The sequence below is a fragment of the Myripristis murdjan genome, chromosome 18, assembly GCF_902150065.1.
Source record: "Myripristis murdjan chromosome 18, fMyrMur1.1, whole genome shotgun sequence".
NCBI classification, from domain to species: domain Eukaryota; kingdom Metazoa; phylum Chordata; class Actinopteri; order Holocentriformes; family Holocentridae; genus Myripristis; species Myripristis murdjan.
Window position 1 is genome coordinate 13,458,988 of NC_043997.1, and position 20,241 is coordinate 13,479,228.

A 20,241-nucleotide genomic window follows, 5' to 3' on the forward strand; every position below is an offset into this window, starting at 1 on the left:
AAAACCTGAAGGGAAAAAAAAAAAAAGAGGCTCGCTCAACATGTGGCGAGCCAACCCCAAAATGTGTCTGATGTGACTGTCTGTAAAGTCTGGAAACTTCAATCCAGTGTGTCTTCCCTTTTTCCTTTAGTTTATCATAGAGGACATGAAGCAGCAGCAAACCAACAAACACAGCAACCTGCACCGTGAGGACCAGCACATCACCGTGGAGGAGCTGTGGAAGGGCTGGAAGACCTCCGAAGGTAACGGCTCTCTGAGTGTCGCCAACACACATTCCTGTCCAATTACTGTACAAAGTTATTCTGAGGTGGAAAAGGAGGGATCGAGGGGGCAGTCGGGTGGTAGGAACAAGAGAAGGAAGAGTGAAAAGGGATTGGAACAGAACAGGATCACCTTATTGTGAAGAAAAAATACATGAATAAGTGGTAGATTTTAAACAGCAGTTGGTTGATCTGGAGTGTGTTTTCCTTATTCCAGCAGGTAACAACATGAAAGAGGAAGTGCGTCTTTGTACACTTCACCATTTCACACCTAAATTCAGTCATCATTTAGGCAGGAATCTGCTGTGAAAGAGGAAGAGATACCAGTGTTTGACTAACTGCAGTGCAGAGCAGCCACACTGAACATCACAGACCGATGATGTATCATGGTGTTAGAGTGTCCGTGGGTGGATTTTTCCTTTGATGATCCTCAGGTCTCAGCGATACATAACACTTACCGATGATACATGAACAGTGGAGTTATTTTTACGTCTTCCGCCTGGTCACTGTTATTTTAAGCCGTTGCTTTCTTCATTGTCGGGATTCTGTGAGCATCGGTGAAGTGGCTCAGATGCAATGCAGTGACTCTCCTCTCCTCTCTTCTCCTCTGTCAGTCCACAACTGGACCATGGAGGATGCGGTGCAGTGGCTGAAGGAGTCGGTGGAGCTGCCTCAGTACGAGAGGAACTTCCGGGACTTCCGGGTCACAGGGAACACCTTACCACGGTCAGCACAGCTCACCTCCTCTTACCCAGCGACTTGTTTTCTTTTGTCTGCCTTAATTCAGAAACACATGACCGTGTTTATTTCAGGGAAGCTGAGATGGCAGATAAAGCGTGATGCTCGCTGAAAGGTTACATGCGCCGAATGCCAGTTCCTGTCCTGTAATTGGGTTATTCCGCCTGTGAAATGGCAGCTCGTTTTGATTTGCCGGTGGTGACTTATGAAGTGGGTTTATGGACGATAACATTATTATGGTCCTGGGTGAAACACCCAGAGGGACCTTTTGTTTTCATTGTTCTGTTAAATGCTGCCCACTGCTGGTTGTAAAAGGCAACACAGGGGAAAACGATAAAAAAAAAAAAACACATACTCCCCCACTATCACCACTGCCTTTTGTACTTAAATGCTTAAGTCTCTATAGGGTTGTCACAGAAAAGGGTAAAATCTGCCATTATATCATGTTTTGGTCCTAAGGCTATGTCACATTGCCTCTATGTTTTCCACATTACAGCCTCTTGTTGAGAAAATGCATAGAAATGTCTCACAGCTAAATCAGCTGACATTTCTTGATGTAAAATGAAAGCATCATCACAGTTTGTAGGCACAATAAGCGGCTTTGTAATTATGGATAGTTTTACTTGATGATGAATCCTTTAAACTGCAGTTGTGTTTGTTTCATGAACAGTTTGTAAAAGACGTTAAGCGCAGTTTACGGCACGTTGCAGATGAAATTATTAACAGAGCAATGTGACGGGGTGACATGCAGAAGACACCGAGGCATGGGTGGGACACTTTGGGGAATGGGACTGGCTGCTAACTGTATGTAAGGCATGAAGAGATGTGGAGATGTCAGTCGGTGGGTGAGGGGACGGGGCGGGTGGAGGGTGTCGCCTTACGCCCATTCTGCCGACGGGCGCTGACTCATGAGGTGATGTCACGGCGCGGGGGTTCGGTTTCCACCGGCTGCCATGTTGTCTGATCCGCTCAAGATGGTGGTGGTATGCAGACGCCCCCGTGGGAAGAAAAAACAAGGTGACGGTGGTGTGACAAAGGTCAAAGTAGGGATCGCACACGCGTGATACCTGCTTTGAGCGTTATGTACCGCCGCATTAATCTCCTTCATATTTAGAGGCCAAAACAGGCAGCAGTGTGTGTCCTGCCCTGCGGTATAGACACTACAACACAACAACACACACCGAGCTGATCAACAGACATGTCAGTGTTTGTGTGTCTGCCTGTACACAGCAAATGTGTCACGTACAGTAAGAGGTACACATCCATATACTCTGATCTTGACATTCTTGTAGTTCACAGTTGGTCTGACTGATATTATAGAAGATGGATAAAATACTTGATATCGGGGGAAATTTAGGGCCAATATCAATATTTTTCGACTTAAATCATTGAAATTAGATTTTTGTGCTCAGAAAATTACAAATACTCAGTGTTTCCCTCAAGCACTCCCTCTATTTTTTTCTTGACAATATAAAAAAACTAAACTCTCCACTGAAAACCAGGCAAATTAAAAAGATGTTTTAGGTGGGCTAGAAACTCCTCAAGTTGCTTTTTCAAAGACATGGGAAGTCTGAAAAAAATGAACAATAATCCATACCTTTATATAACAAACCCTAACCTCAACCCTAAAATAGTCCTTCTCCCTGGTGATAACCAGCCAAATGCCCTCATATGTGCAAATATGTTAAATATGAAATAGTCAAACTCAAACTCTTGCTTACGCTTAAGCACACAGATACATGAATATAACACTCATGTGAAGCTAAAACATTACAAATCTGTGTAGAAAGTTATTTCTGTGTGTGCTAAACATCCCTAATATGCACTGTTTATTTCCCTTTTCACATTTCAGAATAGCAGCCAATGAACCGTCATTTATGTCGATGCAGCTGAAGATAATAGACCAGCGGCATAAACAAAAGCTCAACCTGAAGGCGCTAGACGCAGTGCTTTTTGGCCCTCCTCTGCGTAAGTATTTACAGTACACTTCAAGACCAAAAAAGCAGTAACTTGATTTATTTGAATAAAAAATGGTCAATATTCATTAAAGGGAAATACAGATTAATGTTAGCTTTGAGGAGAAGTGTCAGGTCTACAGTATAAAGTGCTGTAGCCTGCAGCTGCACTGATAGTTTGGTTTGTCTCTCGTCTGTTAACAAGGGAACCTTTCTAAAATGTTTTCCCCCTCCTGTCCTCGCCTCCCCTGCCTCCCTCTGCAGGTCCGCAGCATAACTGGATGAAAGACTTCATCCTGATGGTTTCCATAGTGATCGGCGTCGGGGGCTGCTGGTTTGCCTACGTGCAGAACAAGTCCAGCAAGGTGCACATCTCCCAGATGATGAGGGATCTGGAGAGCCTGCAGAACGCCGAGCAAAGCCTGCTGGATCTGCAGAGCCGGTGAGAGACGGACACAGACGCACAAGACGTGTTATCTTCAGGGAAAAAATAAGAAATGAAAGTGGACTACAGCCTGTAACTTATTCAGAGATGTCAACAAGAATCATTGGTGCAATTACATCAAACACTCACTGTGTTTTTGTTGGACTGATGCAAGATATGTCGATGCAAGTGACTCCTCGTTTCCTAACATAAACAAGGGAAGCTGTGTGCTGCTACTACTTTAAGGCACACGAGTACAGAAAAATGCATAAATTGGCACAAGACTTTCACTGCATATAATCCTTCAATCTCAGTTTGCATCACCACACTGCAAAAAAGTCTCCATCTTCAAGTCATATAGCCTCATATTCAGTATTCAGATGTTTTTCTTCCACTTGTTTCCAATACTTATCAACTTGTTTCCAGAATTTTCTTGGATCAAGTGTCATTTTCTCGATCCTAGTGAGCTGATCTGCCTGATTCTGCCTTGTTTCAACACATTTATACTTGTTCCCTGAAAAATCCCTGAAACAAGTGAAACCACGTTGGAAACAAGTGGGATTATCTCATCCCACTGGCAGATTTTTTTTTTTTACTTTGTTTGAAGAACAGAAAAAAACAAGATTTTAATATGAGACGAAGTGATTTGAAAAGATGGAGACTTTTTTTCGATGCGTGTGAACTGCAGTTGTAACATTTATTGAGCTCCTTACTAAACTTGACACCACATGGCATCATTTTCCAAACCACTTTGTCTCTTTGCTCTTCCTCCCAGACTGGAAAAGGCCCAGGAGGAGAACCGGACGGTGGCCGTGGAGAAGCAGAACTTGGAGCAGAAGATGAGGGATGAGATCTCCGGGGCTAAAAAGGAGGCTCACCGGCTTCGAGAGCTGCGGCAGGGGGCTGAGTGTGAGCTCAGCCGGCTCAAATACGCAGAGGAGGAACTAGTACAGGTAGGAATTAACCAGCAAGGGTGTGACGCTGACTACTTCTTCTTCCCTTTAAAGGCTACATGCAAAACAGTCTCTTCACCGTCTACAGCAAAGGCAGAAGGTTAGTGTGTTGATTAGGGAGAGATATCTGATATCCTCTGTGATACTTGTGTTTTAAACAGGATTTCCCACATGCAGTTTCTAGGAAAAGGGCGTTTTTCGTTCAGTAGAAATCTGAACATGTCTACAATCCTGGAGCATGTAAACATATAAATCTGTTTGCAGCTGGTATTTATGTTCTGCATAAATTCTGTTTCCATGGAGACACTTGGAACATTGTGCTGATTCACGTATGCATGCATTTTTATGGCCAGGATACGCAGACGCATATAAACATCCCCAAATTGGCCTAAAGCAGCATAGGAGCTGGTACCTACGATATTCTGTGCATGTAAACATATCCAGGCAGTTCAACAACAGTAATGAGTGAGAAATTACTGATTGTATATTTTTTGTATATATCAAATGATCTCATTTGCATACCCACAAGATTGCCCCATTTCCCTTCACATATATAAAAAAAAAACCTCACTGCCGATATATCTGTGACTTCCTCTAAGTAATGAGATTTCTGCTTTGAGAGAAGTTTTATAATAATGCCAGTGTGTGCGCCAGGCTTGGGCACAGAACACTTTAGAACAGTTAACTTAAAATGTGAACAGTGACTGCGGTTCATTTGCTGTTGATAGAGAATTCACCCTCATCTGTTTTCAAAACCCACTAATCAGAATCAAGGGGGGTTGTAATCTATACAAGCATGCGTTGGCCACAGAAACACTGTTTAACACTTCTCTGGACGGGTCGCTACTCCATCGCAGGGTTCAAGACCTTACTATTTTGGTGACGATGCCGACCACAGAACTACCTTGCCACCTCATATTCACCCTCAGTTATTTGTTATAAAATGCTTAGATCCACCATTGTAAGGAAGAAGTTTGTCAGAATCCACGTTTTGAGGAAATTCCACTTCCCAAATTGAGAGTGATTTGAGCCCAACCCTGACCTGATCATGTCCGTACAGGTGCGCATGGCTCTGAAGCGAGCAGAGAAAGAGATGCAGTCCGAGTGGTCGGTGCCTGAAGCCCTTCAGATGTGGCTGCAGCTCACCCACGAGGTGGAGGTGCAGTACTACAACATCAAGAAACAAAGCGCCGAGCTCCAGCTGTCTGTCGCCAAGGACGAGGTAACCGCCTTTGGTTTTTAGGGCCGGGTTTTAGTCACGTCGCTGTGTTGCTCTGAGAAACTTTGACTGTCTGGGCAGGCGGCAGGGCAGCGTCTTGGTCAGAGACAGGACGCAGGGCTTGGACTTTTGTAGTTGCAGGATGATCTCTGTATGAATGAGGCCACCGTGCAGGCACCTGGCATGGAATTTAATTAAATTATTTTTCAGGTAATTTTTAAAAATGATTTCAAATGCAGTTTTTACAATTCAGTTTCAGCTTTCTCAATTCAGATTCTGCCTCTTCAAAGGCTTCAACAGCAGCTCCACCCAGCTTTTCACTTGGTCAATTACAAGCCACGTGGCATCGAGCCTTGCTCAGCCAGAGATCGATTCCCTTCATACTCTCAGTGAACATGCTGCAGATCAGGTGCAAACTGCTGATACTGGGATCTATAGAAGAATCAGTACATCAGTTTGCAGATATCTACTATTGTTTAGCAGAAGGCCTATGGTTGATTGGAGCATCATCATATTTGAATATTTAACAGTGGTGCAGTTTAGTGGAATATTACTGAAATGATACATGCATAATTGCTGCAGTGGCTTGATATGATGTTCACTTATGTAAAACAAGTGAAAAGAATTGCAGGTCTTTTGTTTGTGTTTGGCTAAATGAGGAGTGTTATCCCGCTGTTGGCAGCCTTAGAGGAGGCAGCTGCCTTCCAGGCAACACTCACACAGATTTACGGAAACTATTCAGCGGGTACTAAAATGTTCTCAGTGTTCAGCATCAGCACTGAGACAGTGGTGCAAGACAGGCTTCTTGACCAATCAGAGGTCACGTCTTTGGTTTTGCACATCCTGAAGGTTGTTGCACACTTGGACGGCTTTTGTAAATCAGGGCTTCAGGGGACCAAAGGCCCTTTTAGACAAGATGTTACTTTCACAAAGCTGGCTGAAATTAATTTTTCTACTTCAATTTACAAAACCTGAATTTTAAAGTTAAATAATATCAACATTATTAAGCCATGGCATTCAGTTCAACATGAGCACAAGAAATTCAAATTTATGCAGTTCAGATACAATTTCCTCTGGATCTGATCTTTTTCTGTAATCAACTACACAACAGCAGCTGAATTGAATTCTCTTACAAACTTAGGATGACAAATAATGCCTCAATTTGTCAAATTTGCTCTTGTTAATGATGTGTCCAAATTATGGTTTAACTGCAGTGCTCGGTTTTGCCTTCATCACTTGCAGCTGGAAGGAGCCTCGTCTACAAACCTGCGTCACTTGGGGTCTCTGATAGCTCACAGGCTGAAACAGGAGATGCTCTCTTCACAGTGTAGAGTCGTGTCAAACCCTCCAGAGCTTTATTGATGACAAACAACACAGAATAGCTGACTGATGAGGTGACATCAGCCTTATTGGCATTTGCCCTCAGTAACGAGTCCCAAATGGCCCACAGGCAAACCTGCCTCACCATATTTAGAAGAGCAGCGAACAAACCTAAAAGAAGTCCATCAGTGTGAGTTTCAACTGAGAATTTTAGTGTTTGGTGGTCTGAAGGCTTTCATGGTCAGAGGCTTTTCTACGCTGACATGAATAAAAATGTGGAGGAAACACTGAATCCTTGTAAAGTCAAGTATAAAAACACAGAATATTGGCACAGTGTCATCCATTGTCAGGCCTTCAAAAAGCCACCCGTTTAGCCCTGATAAACTTTCACCTAAAAACTGAAAGAGAGTCTAGCAGAAGTGATAAAAATATTCCAAAGAAGCATTTTAAAATGTCCTTTATTTTGTTGTGCATCTCAGGCAGAGAAAATAAAAAAGAAGAGGAGTTCTGTGTTTGGTACTCTTCATGTGGCCCACAGTTCATCACTGGACGAGGTGGACCACAAGATACTAGAAGCAAAGTAAGAACATTATGCTCACACACACACACACACATGTACTGTCCATAACTGTCTGTGCACAGTATATTTTGTCTGTCAGATCCATTGACATTTTGCCTATTGATCTGCATTCATTTCAAATCAGCCACACGGTTTGCAGAGCAACATAAATTACAGAGAAGGTCACTGTGTCACGTGGACTATCAGTTTGTTTTATGGAGGCATGCTATCAAAGTGAAAGTACAGAAACTGTCCTGTTGGCAATACTGATGGCAAAAATGACAGTGGTCACTTTTTTTAACTGCTGACTGTACATTGTGTTCTTGTACAGACTTGGCAACACAGTTCTGTTCCATTAATAACAAAGTCACAAGTTGTTCTTGATGATAAAGGTATTTTGTCAAGAGTGGAACTGAAAGATTAACCGTTAGGCTGTCATCCACACAGGGCTGAATGGAGATCAGCTGGACTCTTTGTAGCTTCTTTAGGTCGTTTCTTTTCTCATCCAAGAAACTTCAGTTCTGACAGACCGGTGGGGAGTCCCAGGTATCCAGGTCCTGGAAACTACTGGATCATTAGTACCCCTTCCTGCTGTGACTACCTTGTTGGTGTGGGTGGAGTCACCTGTGGTCAAGAGTGAACAGTGGTTGTTGGGGTCACAAGAGGTCAAGGGTTCAACCTCCTGGGAAGGGATGACAGGATGGTGTTGTAAGTTAGGGTTGAATTGAGATCAACAGGACTCTTTGTAGATTCTTGAAGACATTTCACTTCTCATCCAAGAAGCCTCTTCAACAACAGCCATTCACCCTTGACCTCTTGTGACCCCAGCGACCCTAACGCCCGTCACTCACTCCTGACCTCAGGTGACTCCACCCACACCAATGATGGTCGTCGTTTCTAGGACCTGGATAACGACCCGCAGGTTAAATACCAGGCACTCCCCACCAATCTGTCAGAACTGAAGAAGATTCTTGGATGAGAAGTGAAACATCTTCAAGACTCCAGTTCATCTACAGAGTCTAGCTGAACTCGATTCACTCCTGCGTGGATAAGCGTGACCTGGATGACTGAGCACCTGCACAGACATGTTAGGCTGTCTCTTAAGCTGACAGGTTTTCTTGAAATTTCATCTAACAATGTTAACATTTGTTAAGTACATACAAATATGGTGCAAAATACAAACAAAGTAACATGAAAGAGTGAAAGTAAAATCCACTACTTGTGCACCTCAGTAGGCACTAGTCCAGTGTCAAACCGTCAAGTTTGTGGGCCAAAATTTTAGAACGACACCAGAATTAGAAACAGGATCTCATTACTGACCCAGCACAACAACTTGACTGCCATCTGGCCTGATGCCAGTCACCTTTTCACCTGTTTTTCAGGAAAGCTTTGTCTGAGGTAACGGCGTGCCTGAGGGAGCGCCTTCACCGCTGGCAGCAGATCGAGAAGCTCTGCGGCTTCCCCGTGGTCAACAACTCGGGACTGCCGAGCCTGACGGCCAGCCTGTACTCGGACCACAGCTGGGTGGTCATGCCCCGCGTGTCGGTGCCCCCCTACCCCATCGCCGGAGGAGTGGATGACCTGGATGAGGACACACCTCCCATCATTCCACAGTTCACAAGTGAGTCAGGCAGCAAAGATTTGATAGTCCATGTCTTTAAAGAAAACATCTGACTGATACATTATTAGCTTATTCTTAGTGTTCTTGTGAGTTGGGTCTAAACAGTCCTCTGTTAAACTGGCCTTTAATTCTTTAAACATCCCTTGACTGTCTGTGTTGCTGTAAATGCATGTATAAATGGAAAGAATGTAATTAAATAAATGATTAGCGTATATTTTAGTTTATGAGTGTACATTCCTGTGTGTGAAAAGTGTCACAGTGTGCATGGTTCTCTCTGGTGCCCTATCAGCACCTGTTCTCTCCCTCGTCCGTTCCCCAGCGTCAACACTCATCCGCCCGCCGCTGACGCGCAGCAGCAGCCTGTGTCGTTCTCGCCGGAGCCTGCTCAGCTCGCCGCAGTCCTCGCTGATGTCTCCAGACCCCGACCTGCTGTCCATGGCCAGCTCGCCCCTCTCCTACCACCCCGAGGCAGACGAGGAACATATCTACTTCAGTTCAGACAGGAGGGGGTACGTAGATTTGGATAGGTTTTATAGATTGGACTCCCAGGTGTTAAATCCAGACAGCATCACTGTCTGATGAGTCTGATCAAGTTATTTAATTTAAATAAAGACAAAACACCAAGGAGATAAAATTACCTGCATTCTATAGAAATAAAGTGGCAGTATTTATGTAAAATATGTAAAAGGCACACTATGTGCCACCAAAACATCCTAAGACAGACTCAGTTACAGGTTTAGTAGTATTTCATTTATCATAGTTACAGGCTGTATTTTTATACCACAACACAACTTATATCAGTGTTTGATGGTCAGCTGCACCTTTGAACAAGCAAAATATGACATATTGTACCTTTGAAGAAAGTGGCCGTGTGTTAGGTGCTACTGTTTTAAATTGCTGTATTTTTTTTGTATGTTTTTGACTGGCAAGACAATTTCTATCTAATGAGCACTACAAAAATGCTTAAGTTTCCCTTCACTAACAAGATTTTAGTAGATTTTATTGTTCAAAATGTCATGAAACTCAGTGAGAGGTAGGAGCCCAACACAAGTTCTAGCAAAAGCTGAACACACTCCTCATGGATTTAGGTACATATGGAGCACAGGAAGTAACATGAGAAAAAAAAAATACTGTTTAATTCCCATGAATAATAATTTGTGTAAATCATTTAAATTCATGGCCTTGAGATATAATACATTACCAGCAACTCTTGTGGTATTTTACATCAAAAGTTTCTTCTCTCAGAGTTTTGCCCACATGACGTTTTAATGAATGAAAATGGCGAATCCCATTTAAAACCTATTTTTGTTTTGGAGATACTTTGACAAAACCTTTTTTCTCACACCGACCTGCATAATTCTAAATCCACAGGCATTGATATGGGGTCGCTGGAGTGCACACAGTGGAAATTAATGACTCAATTTGAGAACACCGTATCTGTGAATCTGGGCTGATCATGACGAGGTGGTCTTCTATCAAGAAATAATGTCTGATACAAAAGCGGCTGACATTTTTCAATAACAGGCTGCAGATTGGAGTGGATTATCCCACTTACCACATGGCTTGAAGAGCAGCGTCCATACCAATGCTGGTTGTAACATCTGGGGGTCACCAGCGAGCTACTTAACAGATTTCTTTCTGCATATGTGTTGTATTATAATGAATACGACACAGAGCAGCAAAGCATGTACGGTGATGAGGTTGCAGCTTGACGTCACTTATTTAGAAGTAACTGTTTGTTTTAACAATCAGAATTGAGCATTCAACGTAGCCGTGTAATAATTGTCAATAATGTTTTATATCTCGAGGCCACAAACTGATATCTTGTGCACAAATGGGCTCTTTCTGGGAATAAAATAACTGTCATACTTTCCCATTTTAAAAAAAGGAGTAAAAGAAATGTCTTTACCTGCGGAGATTGTGAGGCGACATGAGACGAGAGCAGAGTGGATGTGTGCTGACTGGATCAGCAGTGTGTTCTGACTTGTGACAGTTGTGTTTGTGGCCTCCTCTCTCAGGGAGACGGCTCCGGAGAGCTGCTCCGACACAGACTCTCTCAACTCCTCCGTGGGGCGCAAGCAGCTGCAGAGCACAGAGACCCCCTACCGCAAGATCTCCCGCGAGGAGCTGCTGCTGTTCAGCCAGTGTCAGGAGCTTCCCGCGTCCGCCCCCGCCACCGCCGCCACCTCCTCCTCCTCCTCCTCTTCCTCCACCACCACCCACACCAGCAGCAGCAGCCTCAGGGACTCCACCCCTCCTCCTCTGCCGCCCACTCCGGCCACCACCCCGTCCAGCCCGCCCTCCACCTCGCCGTCTCCCGCCTTGGAGCACCACACGTTCGCGCACAAGGGCTCACCCGACCTCACCCGCATCATCCCCGAGTCGCAGAGTATACCCTTCTCCCAGGGGCACGCCACCACCCCGACGGGCAAGGGCATGAACAACGGCATCTTGGAGAAGTCCTACAGCTTTGGCCAGCTGCCCGCGAGCATGCTGCCCGGCGGGGGCGTGGGCCGCTACCCGTCTCTTACCTCCCTGGACTCGGAGGGCCGCAGCGTGGGCAAGGAGTACAAGCTCCAGAGCACCTCCTCCCAGGACTCCAGCGACAACGGGGAGAGAATCAAGCGCTCCTCTTCGAAAATTAAGAGCCTGTTCAAGAAGAAAAAATAAAACTCGCTTGAGGGGGAAAGAGTGAGAGAGAGAGAGAGGGAGGGATAAAATATAAAGAGAAAGTCGTTTTAGCCCTAATACTAAATTTTTTAAAAAATGGACGTCATCTTAAGCTAAAACATTTTCTTTTTCATTTTCTCTCTCATTGTTGTCTTTTTTTTTTTCTTTTTTTTTTTTTTTTGTCAGAGATGGAATGTAGCTCAGTCTGGGTGCCTCGAACCCCCCAGATTGGTAGCCTTATTTTTCAATAATGCCTTTTTATTTAGTTCACTCATAGCCTCACAGGGGAACTTTCAAAGGTCAAGGAAAAGTCATCGAAAGGTCAAAGGGTCAGCAGTCATGCCGAGGTGTCCTCCACACAGCCAAGGCGCATGACCTGCACACTGTCTTCTCTTAATCTTTTTTTTTGAGTTTGAACCAAAAAGCCACTAAGTGAAAAGGTCTAAAGGTGCAATCCATAAGTTTAGTTTTTAGCACACATTGTGACTGTACAAACCATTTGTCATGTGTAGTGTTTCACTGTTGTACTGTACCTGATCATGTAAACCTCCTTCTTAAGCAGCCATGTCTTCTTTGCTCCTACTGCAAGGATTGAAAAGACACTTTCAGTAGTGAGAGCGGCATAGGAAAATAGAGATTTCTGAATTACATTTATGACAGTTTCTCTCTAAATGCATCCCAGACATTTTCCCCCACTCAGATTATGGATTGCATCTTGTCAAGTGTTTCAGTCATGGGCTTTTCTTGCTTTAGGTGAGCTCCAGTTATGGAAGCTCCCGAGCTCATGTACATGATTAATTTCCTTTGAAAAAGCCTGCTAAAGTTTGTTGCACTACTGCTTTCCTGGTATTTGGGAAAGGGCCGCTGCTTGCGGAGTACATACTGAATAAAGACTTAGAGATGAGAGGAAGGCATGGCCAGCGGCAGTGGAGATGCAGCACATAATGTCAGAGCCAAAATTATGTGACGTGTCTTCAGTGCCGCTGTCTATGCGTTTCTCGGTATATATAAATATACATTGTTTTTACATTATTATGTTCTTATAGATGTTTTTAAATAGATTTTTATTGGTGGGGGTTCATAAGGAGTGATTTTTACTGAAGAAAGTTTAACGATTATGCAGATTTAACCCACTCAAACCCCAATGTGTAACCGTCCTTTATTACTTGATTAACTGCAGCCATACCGATACCCTTTTACTTTATTTGTTTGTAACACCCTGTGTCCATATCAGACTGTGGTCAAATTCCATGTGCATTTAATAGTTCTCATCGTCTTTTTGAATACCATATGCATGGCGATTGCCACATGAGACAATACAAAAGTACCAAAACGTCTTGACAATTACGGGAAAGCGAGTGAAGTATGCTTTCTGTGATTGACGACATACTTAATGCTATGTGAATTATCCTTGTAATAAAGGAACATAAATGAAGGAAAGGAAACTGCATCATAGCAACAGCATTCCAACTTTGCATTGGTGCCACTAATACTGAAGTCTCTCCTTGTTATGGGTCTCAAAAGGACTGAACGATACGGTTAAAAATAATGACATTGTTACTTTGACTTGAGTCACGATTTTAGTGAGAACGATCATTTTCGCTTCGTAATTTCCACTTTCACTGAAAAACTATTAAAATGATGATGTGATTCTGGCTACATGAGGTCCGTCGCAAACAAACGTGTTTTCTTACATTTGGAGAATCCGATTTGTGAGTCAGAGCGTCTCTGCAGCTTCACAGCAATTCCTTTGTAAAGGTGTTTTATCACACATTTTACCTGGATGGGGAAAAAAAAAAAAAAAAAAAAGCAGCTCCTGCAAATGGGGGCCCTGCTCTTGACCATACTGTGATTTTGACAGTATTTCAGCTCATTGTTCAGGCCCAGCATCAAAACAGCAGGGCTCAGTCCAGCCGCTGCAACAAGCCCAGCTCCAGCCCCGTGCACTCTGAGAGCTGGATACGGAAAAATGGATGTCGTCTGGCAGGATGTTGATCTGACTGGATAGCTTGTAGGGCTCAGTGTTAATCTGTTGGAGTCGGGCGAATAGCTATTTGATCGGGTTTGCTGCAAAGTTCGCCCCTTCATGTATGTGGAGTCGAGAGTCACTTCTGTCTGAGCTGAGTTACTGTTAGCTCCGTCAAAAGAGTATCTACATGAGATAATATATGAAATCTGCGGTAGTTGATGCAAACCGCACCCAAAAGTTTGCAGACTTGACACCGGTTTGGGCTCACATGCTACGTCCTTTCCTTCCTTTATGATCTCTGGATGTGTTCACCTCCAGTTTGGTTTTTCCCGGGCAGGTTACAGCCCAGAATTCCTTGTGAAAACTTGCCACTTGCCACAGCCTCACACTAAAGCTCCCAGCGTGTCCATGCAATACGGCCCGCCACAGCTTGACGCCCCCCCCTCCCCTCCTGTGACCCGTGGGCCTCGACCGAGCGCTCTGTTTTCAAGAGCTCTTGCTTCACACTGTGATTTCCACCCTCTTCCCTTCATCCTGGACTTGCTGTCACTCACGCATCGCCGTCCCTCCTTCGTTGGGTCCGACATGAGCTTAGACGTGACGGCCGCCTCAGCGAGGACGCGGCACGATGTCAGGGTGTGATTGCCGGGCGACAGCACGACAACATGATGACGCGGTTTCAGTGGCGTCTTGTTTTTGTTTTTTGTTTTTTTGTTTTGGTTTTTTTGAAGGTCATGTACAGTATAGCACACAACAAAGCAACAAGAAGACAGAACTGTAAGGCGAGAAGAAAATCTGAATGTTTACGAAACGTTAGGGATTTTTTGAGAACATTTGGTGTGTGAATATTTGTATACTGTAGAAGAATTAATAAAAAAAAATGGAGGCATAACAGACTGGTTTCAGAGTTGTGCTTGCCCTGTGAATCGGGTTATACCATTCATTTTGTCTGTTTGTTTCAGAAATCATTACCTAAAGTTTGTTATGCACTATCTAAACTAAAATGCATCCTCTCTGTGGAATTGTTTTTATTTAGTCATTGAAAGGCTTTACACATAACAGCAGTGTCATTTTACTTTTTTCCTCTTGCTGTTAATACCCATGAAGAGTCTAAAAACACTGAAGGAAGTATTTGCCTCAGTTAAAAGCTCTGACTGCTGCAGGTTTTCTTCACATCGCAGACGCCAGGTCACTGCCGCTCACATTAAACACCAAATATACATCAAAAACAGCTCGGAGACGCACTGCTGCCTTGACTAATGTAATGAATAATGTTGAACAGTGTTTGCATTGCCATTATCCCGAGTCTCATTTTATCACACAGCTAAGTGTTGCCTTTAATGGGGATTATTTATACTTTTTCTTTCCCTTATTAGTGTTTCCACTGTGCACCATTATGGCTGGTGAGAAAAAAGAGCAAAACTTAAGGCAGAGTCCAGGCCAAATATGGTCATTTTGGTAAAATTGAACTACTTTTAATCCAGTGATTGTGGGAAAAAATAAAATACTTAAGTGAAACGCTGCTATTAATGCACACTATATTTAATGCATGTTCTTGAAAAGATAACGGCATCCAATGGTGCAGTTCAACAGTTTCATTTTCAGTGTGAAATTTTGTTTTTCTTCAAACCAGTAAGAAAACCTACCAGTGGGATGAGATGATCGCACTTGTTTCCAGAATTGTCCTGAATCAGGTGTCACTGCACTGGAAACAAGTGGGATCATCTCATTTCACTGGCAGATTTTTAAGAAAAATACACGTTTCATTACTGAAAGTGAGGCTAAATGACTCGTGAATATGGAAATGTTAGGAGATATGGAAAACCAACAGTACTGCTGCAAACACATCGGTGGGTTAGACTTAAGTTGGGATGTAATGATGAAAAAAATGAAAAGTTAATTTACACCAGTGCCACCTTTTAAAGTCACTACTAACAGCATTTTAAAAACTTTTCACTCTTCTTCTATCATTTTTTTTTTTTTTTTGCAAATAGTGGATATTCATCGGCCCATGTGCTCTGCAAAGAGTTCGGGGGTCTCGGCTCTGACCCATTTGCTGTGCAGCCAAACTGGTTCCCCAGGGGGCCGTCCTGACCCTCTGTCTGGAGCCCACATTCTGCTCCGAGCAGAGCGGGGAACTGTGGGGGAAAATATCTTTTTGACACCCCATTTGTCTTGGGAGTGGGGAAACTGTGATACACACAAGAAAAGCATGCATGATTGCTTTATCAATATAAAGTGAATGTGATGAAACTTGTGTTGACGGTTCATCAATTCGGCACACGGGGAGAGGAGCAGGGACGTCTGCCGGTGATTAATGTGTTGTTTGGCTACTACTGTACACAACAACAAATCCCAGCTTTCCACACCGGCCTATCCCATTGGCCCACGCTTTGGAGATGCAATTACTACGGCGGCCACATGGTGTCAGCGATGTATCACGGCAAACGAACCACATCAGCCACTCCCTGATGTGGCATCTACACAGTGTTAATACAGGTGACTGGAAGCACAGGAAGCAACCCTACAGCCTGCAGTAAAGCTGAAATTACACGATGATGTCAACAAAACACAATCAGACGCTATTAGTCAAGTGCAGGAAGTGCATATGAATGTTGTGTTGTGGTGCTGCAGATTCATACTGAGGTGCACAGCTGAAGGAATTCAAATCGATCCACTGACCAACCTGATCAGCATTGCATTGTGCTCTTAGTTTCATCTCTTACAACTGAGGTCTAAATATCAGGATTTAACACAAGTCGCATAATTGAGTCGCATATTCAGCCTTAAAATCTTGTTTTTCTTCAAGTAAGTGAAAAAATCTGCCAGTGGGAAGAGATAATCCCACTTATTTCCAAAGGTAATCAACTTTTTTGCTCAATTTTCTTGAATCCGTGAAACAAGAGAAACAGCACTGCAAGATTTTAAAACTGAATACCAAGCGAAATGACTTAAAACGGAGATTCTTTGCAGTGTACGACTGGCAAATGAGTTGTGTTGTTTGTATGTCATGTCTATTTCACTGCCAAAACATCTCCTTTATCCAAATAACAGGCATCCAAACATTTTTATCAGTTAATTGGAATTTGTCACTACGTGCCACTCAGAGCTTTCAAATTAGCAATTACACTGAAAATATACACACCCCATATAGAAATGCAATACATGTACATATAGTGGATTTCTGTATATGAAATGTATTTCCAGAAACATACATACACATACTGTATATGAATTTGGCACATTTTCATATATGGACATGCACTATATGGACAAAAGTATTGGGCCACGCCTCTTAATCTTTGAATTCAGGTGTCTCATTCAGTCCCATTGCCACAGATGTATAAAGTCAAGCACCTCGCCATGCAGTCTGCCCAATATAAACATTTGTGAAAGAATGGCTCGTTCTGAAGAGCTCACTGAATTCCTTACTGTAATAGTAATGTAATAGGATGCCACCGTTGAAACAAGTCAGTTTGCCAAATTTCTTCCCTCCTAGATATTCCACTATCAGCTGTAAGTGGTATTATTGCAAAGTGGAAGCGTTTAGGAACCATAGCAACTCAGCCACCAAGTGGTAGAACATGTAAAGTTACAGAGTAGGGTTGCCGAGTACTGAGGCTCATAGTGCGTACAAATCGCCAACGCTCAGCTGACTCAATAACTGCAGAGCTCCAAACCTCCTCTGGCATCAACATCAGCACAAAAACTGCACCAGGAGCTTCATGGCATGGGTTTCCATGGCCAAGCAGCTGCATGAAGCCTTACATCACCGAGCGCAACGCCAAGTGTCAGATGGAGCGGTGTAAAGCACACCGCCACTGGACTCTGGAGCGGTGGAAATGTGTTCTGTGAAGCCACCAATCACACTTCTCTATTTTGCGGTCTGATGGACGAGTCTGGGTTTGGCGAATGCCAGGAGAACGTTCCCTGTCTGACTACATAGTGCCAACTGTAAAGTTTGGTGGAGGAGGGCTAACGCTATGGGCCTGTTTTTCTGGGCTCGGCCTCGGCCCCTTAGTTCCAGTGAAGGGAAATCTTAATGCTTCAGCTGACCAAGACATTTTGGACAAATATCTGCTTCCAACTTTGTGGAAACAGTTTGGGGAAGGCCCTTTTCTGTCCCAGCATGACCCCAGAGCAGAAAGCAGCTCCATAAAGGCATGGTTGGCTGAATTTGGTGTGGAAGAACTTGACTGGCCCGCACAGAGCCCCGACCTCAACCCCACCCAACACCTTTGGGATGAACCAGAACAGAGGTTGCGAGCAAGGCCCTCTAGTCCAACATCGGTGTCTCACCTCACAAATGCTCTTCAGGATGAAAATTCCCACAGACACACTCCAAAATCTTGTAGAAAGCCTTTCAAGAAGAGTGGAAGCTGTTCTAGCTGCAAAGGGGGACCAACTCCATATTCATGCCTATAGATTTAGAAAGGGATGTCAGAAAAGGTCCTGTAGCTCCGTGTAGGTGACCCATTACTTTTGTCCCTGTAGTTTATGTGTCTAACAATGATGAGAAATACAACAGCCTCCACAATCCACTATATGGATAATGAGCAGGTATCTGTATATATGACGATATAAGGGCAATACTGTTTTCACATACATTATGCACACATAAGTTAAATGTATATTTTCAACATATATAGCCTTTGGTTCATGTTTATGTTTGGGTCATACATGAGTACACATATGACAACATGTCTGTGCTATAGAGTAGGTATATATCCTGTATGTTAGATTTCTGTATGGGAGGGTACATTTTTTGCTGTGTGAAATTTTCAATTGGTAATTCATATTTGTGTTTTTTTGGTCATTCCAGCATTTCACTTGCGCGACCATGCCCTCTGCAACATCACTGGTGTCTTTACTGTGGAGCAGTCCTTGTAAACTTCAGCATTCAGCAGCCACCCTGCCCCATATTCCTTCCCTACTTTCTTCTTCTCTCCTTCCTCTCTTACCCTCACAGGAGCAATGCAGGTTTGAGACCCGTTGTGGATATTTATGGCCCCAAATGGCACCGCAGCGTTCTAATTGGCCCCACAATGATGCTAATGCTCGGAAAGAGGAGCGGTGTAGCAGAGGAAGGGAATATAGAGTAATGCAATGCTCTGGCAGCGGATGGCAGATCCTCCTCTTAATGAATGGTGGTGGAGAAGGTAATGAATAGACAAAGGGCCTAAATGCACACATAGAGTGGCTATGTATCTGTGAGGCTTTTACCCAGACTGAGGCTGTGCTTCATCTCTCCTCTCTCTCTCTCTCTCTCTCCCTCTCTCTCTCTCTCTCTGTCTATCGCTCCTCTTCTCTCTGCCAGAATCACTCTCTCTCCTTTCTTTATCCCCATCACTCAACAGCCTCTCTCTCTCTCTCTCTTTCCGATCCCATTCCATTGCAGTGTAATGGGTTTATTAGTGTGGTTAATGCACTGTGACCTACTGGGGCCTGCTGTCTACCTTTTTTCCTGTGCAAAAAAAAAAAAAAAAAAAAGAAAAAAAAGAAAAAAGAAGGTGGAGTGTTTTTGAAAGGGCAGCAATACAGAGAGAATTATGAAAGGGTAGCATTACCGAGAAAGAAAAAGGCAGAAGACAAACAAAACATACAGCGATGCAAAACTTTTGCAGCTAGCCATGGCAATTAGTGCTGTTTAACCTTGCCATCTGAGAGAGGAGCTACGAATATTGGAGGTGCAGGAGAGCAAATGAAAATGTGGACACACACACATACACATACACATACACGCGCAGACACTCGTACAGAACCATTATAATAAACAGCCGCCGAGAGTTTGGTTGCTAAACAGTCCAGGCTGGTCCAGATGATGGGCTGCCATGTTTACCCAGGCTGGGATAGACAAAGTCAGCTTTGGCACGGAGCACGCTCGCTGTAAATGACTGTGCAGTATGTTCCTGCTCTAAAACTCTGCCAAGGAGACTTGCAGCAAGTGTATGGTATAATGAAGCCATTTCAATATGGACCTTGGTGTTCCTGCCGCTGCTGGTGCTAATCCAAAACACTGACGCTGGAGAGATTTACCCAGCTGGGGGCTTTTTTTGGATTTCAGTATGGAGGAACCATTTGTACAATCAAAGTAAATCATGGTTTCTTTAAAAAAAAAAAAGCAGTGTTGCACGGCTTTAAAGGTCCCACATTTTAACATATTTGCAAAATTTATGAATGACTTATTGCACACTTCAGTAATATCTGTATTAATGCACATCTTGAATTTGAGCAGAATGAACTTTGCTATTCAAATCAACACAGCATGGTCAGAGCAGCGGCCATCTTTATGTGCACCACCGCCATTGCAAGGAGCTGTGGCCACTGCATTCTGATTGGCTAAGGGCAGATCAACCCACATGGCGGCCTGAGGACAGATTTTGGGAAGCGGGTTATAAAAATTGGACTATTGGTTATCCGGTTGTGATGTAGATACTCAACTTCTGAGCCACTTGTAAAGTTGGGAGGACATTTTGCTGTGGGAGAGCAACAGGAATGGCATTTGTAAGTAACTTCACATTTTCACAGCTTTTATTTTACACCTATGAGTCGA

At 43.6% G+C, this 20,241-nt stretch overlaps 1 protein-coding gene across 4 annotated transcripts in view; it reads left to right on the plus strand.

Moving 5' to 3' along the window:
• Positions 1-14,572, plus strand: part of stim2b (stromal interaction molecule 2b) — a 48,327-nt gene extending 33,755 nt beyond the window's left edge. For 3 of the 4 annotated variants that reach the window (XM_030076315.1, XM_030076314.1, XM_030076317.1), the window contains exons 4-13: positions 131-242; positions 875-986; positions 2,851-2,966; positions 3,218-3,395; positions 4,153-4,330; positions 5,391-5,552; positions 7,349-7,449; positions 8,811-9,049; positions 9,339-9,558; positions 11,068-14,572. In XM_030076315.1, the coding sequence (XP_029932175.1) occupies positions 131-242; positions 875-986; positions 2,851-2,966; positions 3,218-3,395; positions 4,153-4,330; positions 5,391-5,552; positions 7,349-7,449; positions 8,811-9,049; positions 9,339-9,558; positions 11,068-11,719 (2,070 nt within the window). In that variant the 3' untranslated portion in view covers positions 11,720-14,572. The remainder of the gene's footprint in view (positions 1-130; positions 243-874; positions 987-2,850; positions 2,967-3,217; positions 3,396-4,152; positions 4,331-5,390; positions 5,553-7,348; positions 7,450-8,810; positions 9,050-9,338; positions 9,559-11,067) is intronic. The other variant, XM_030076318.1, reaches the window with a different exon arrangement.
• The last annotated feature ends 5,669 nt before the right edge of the window (positions 14,573-20,241 follow it).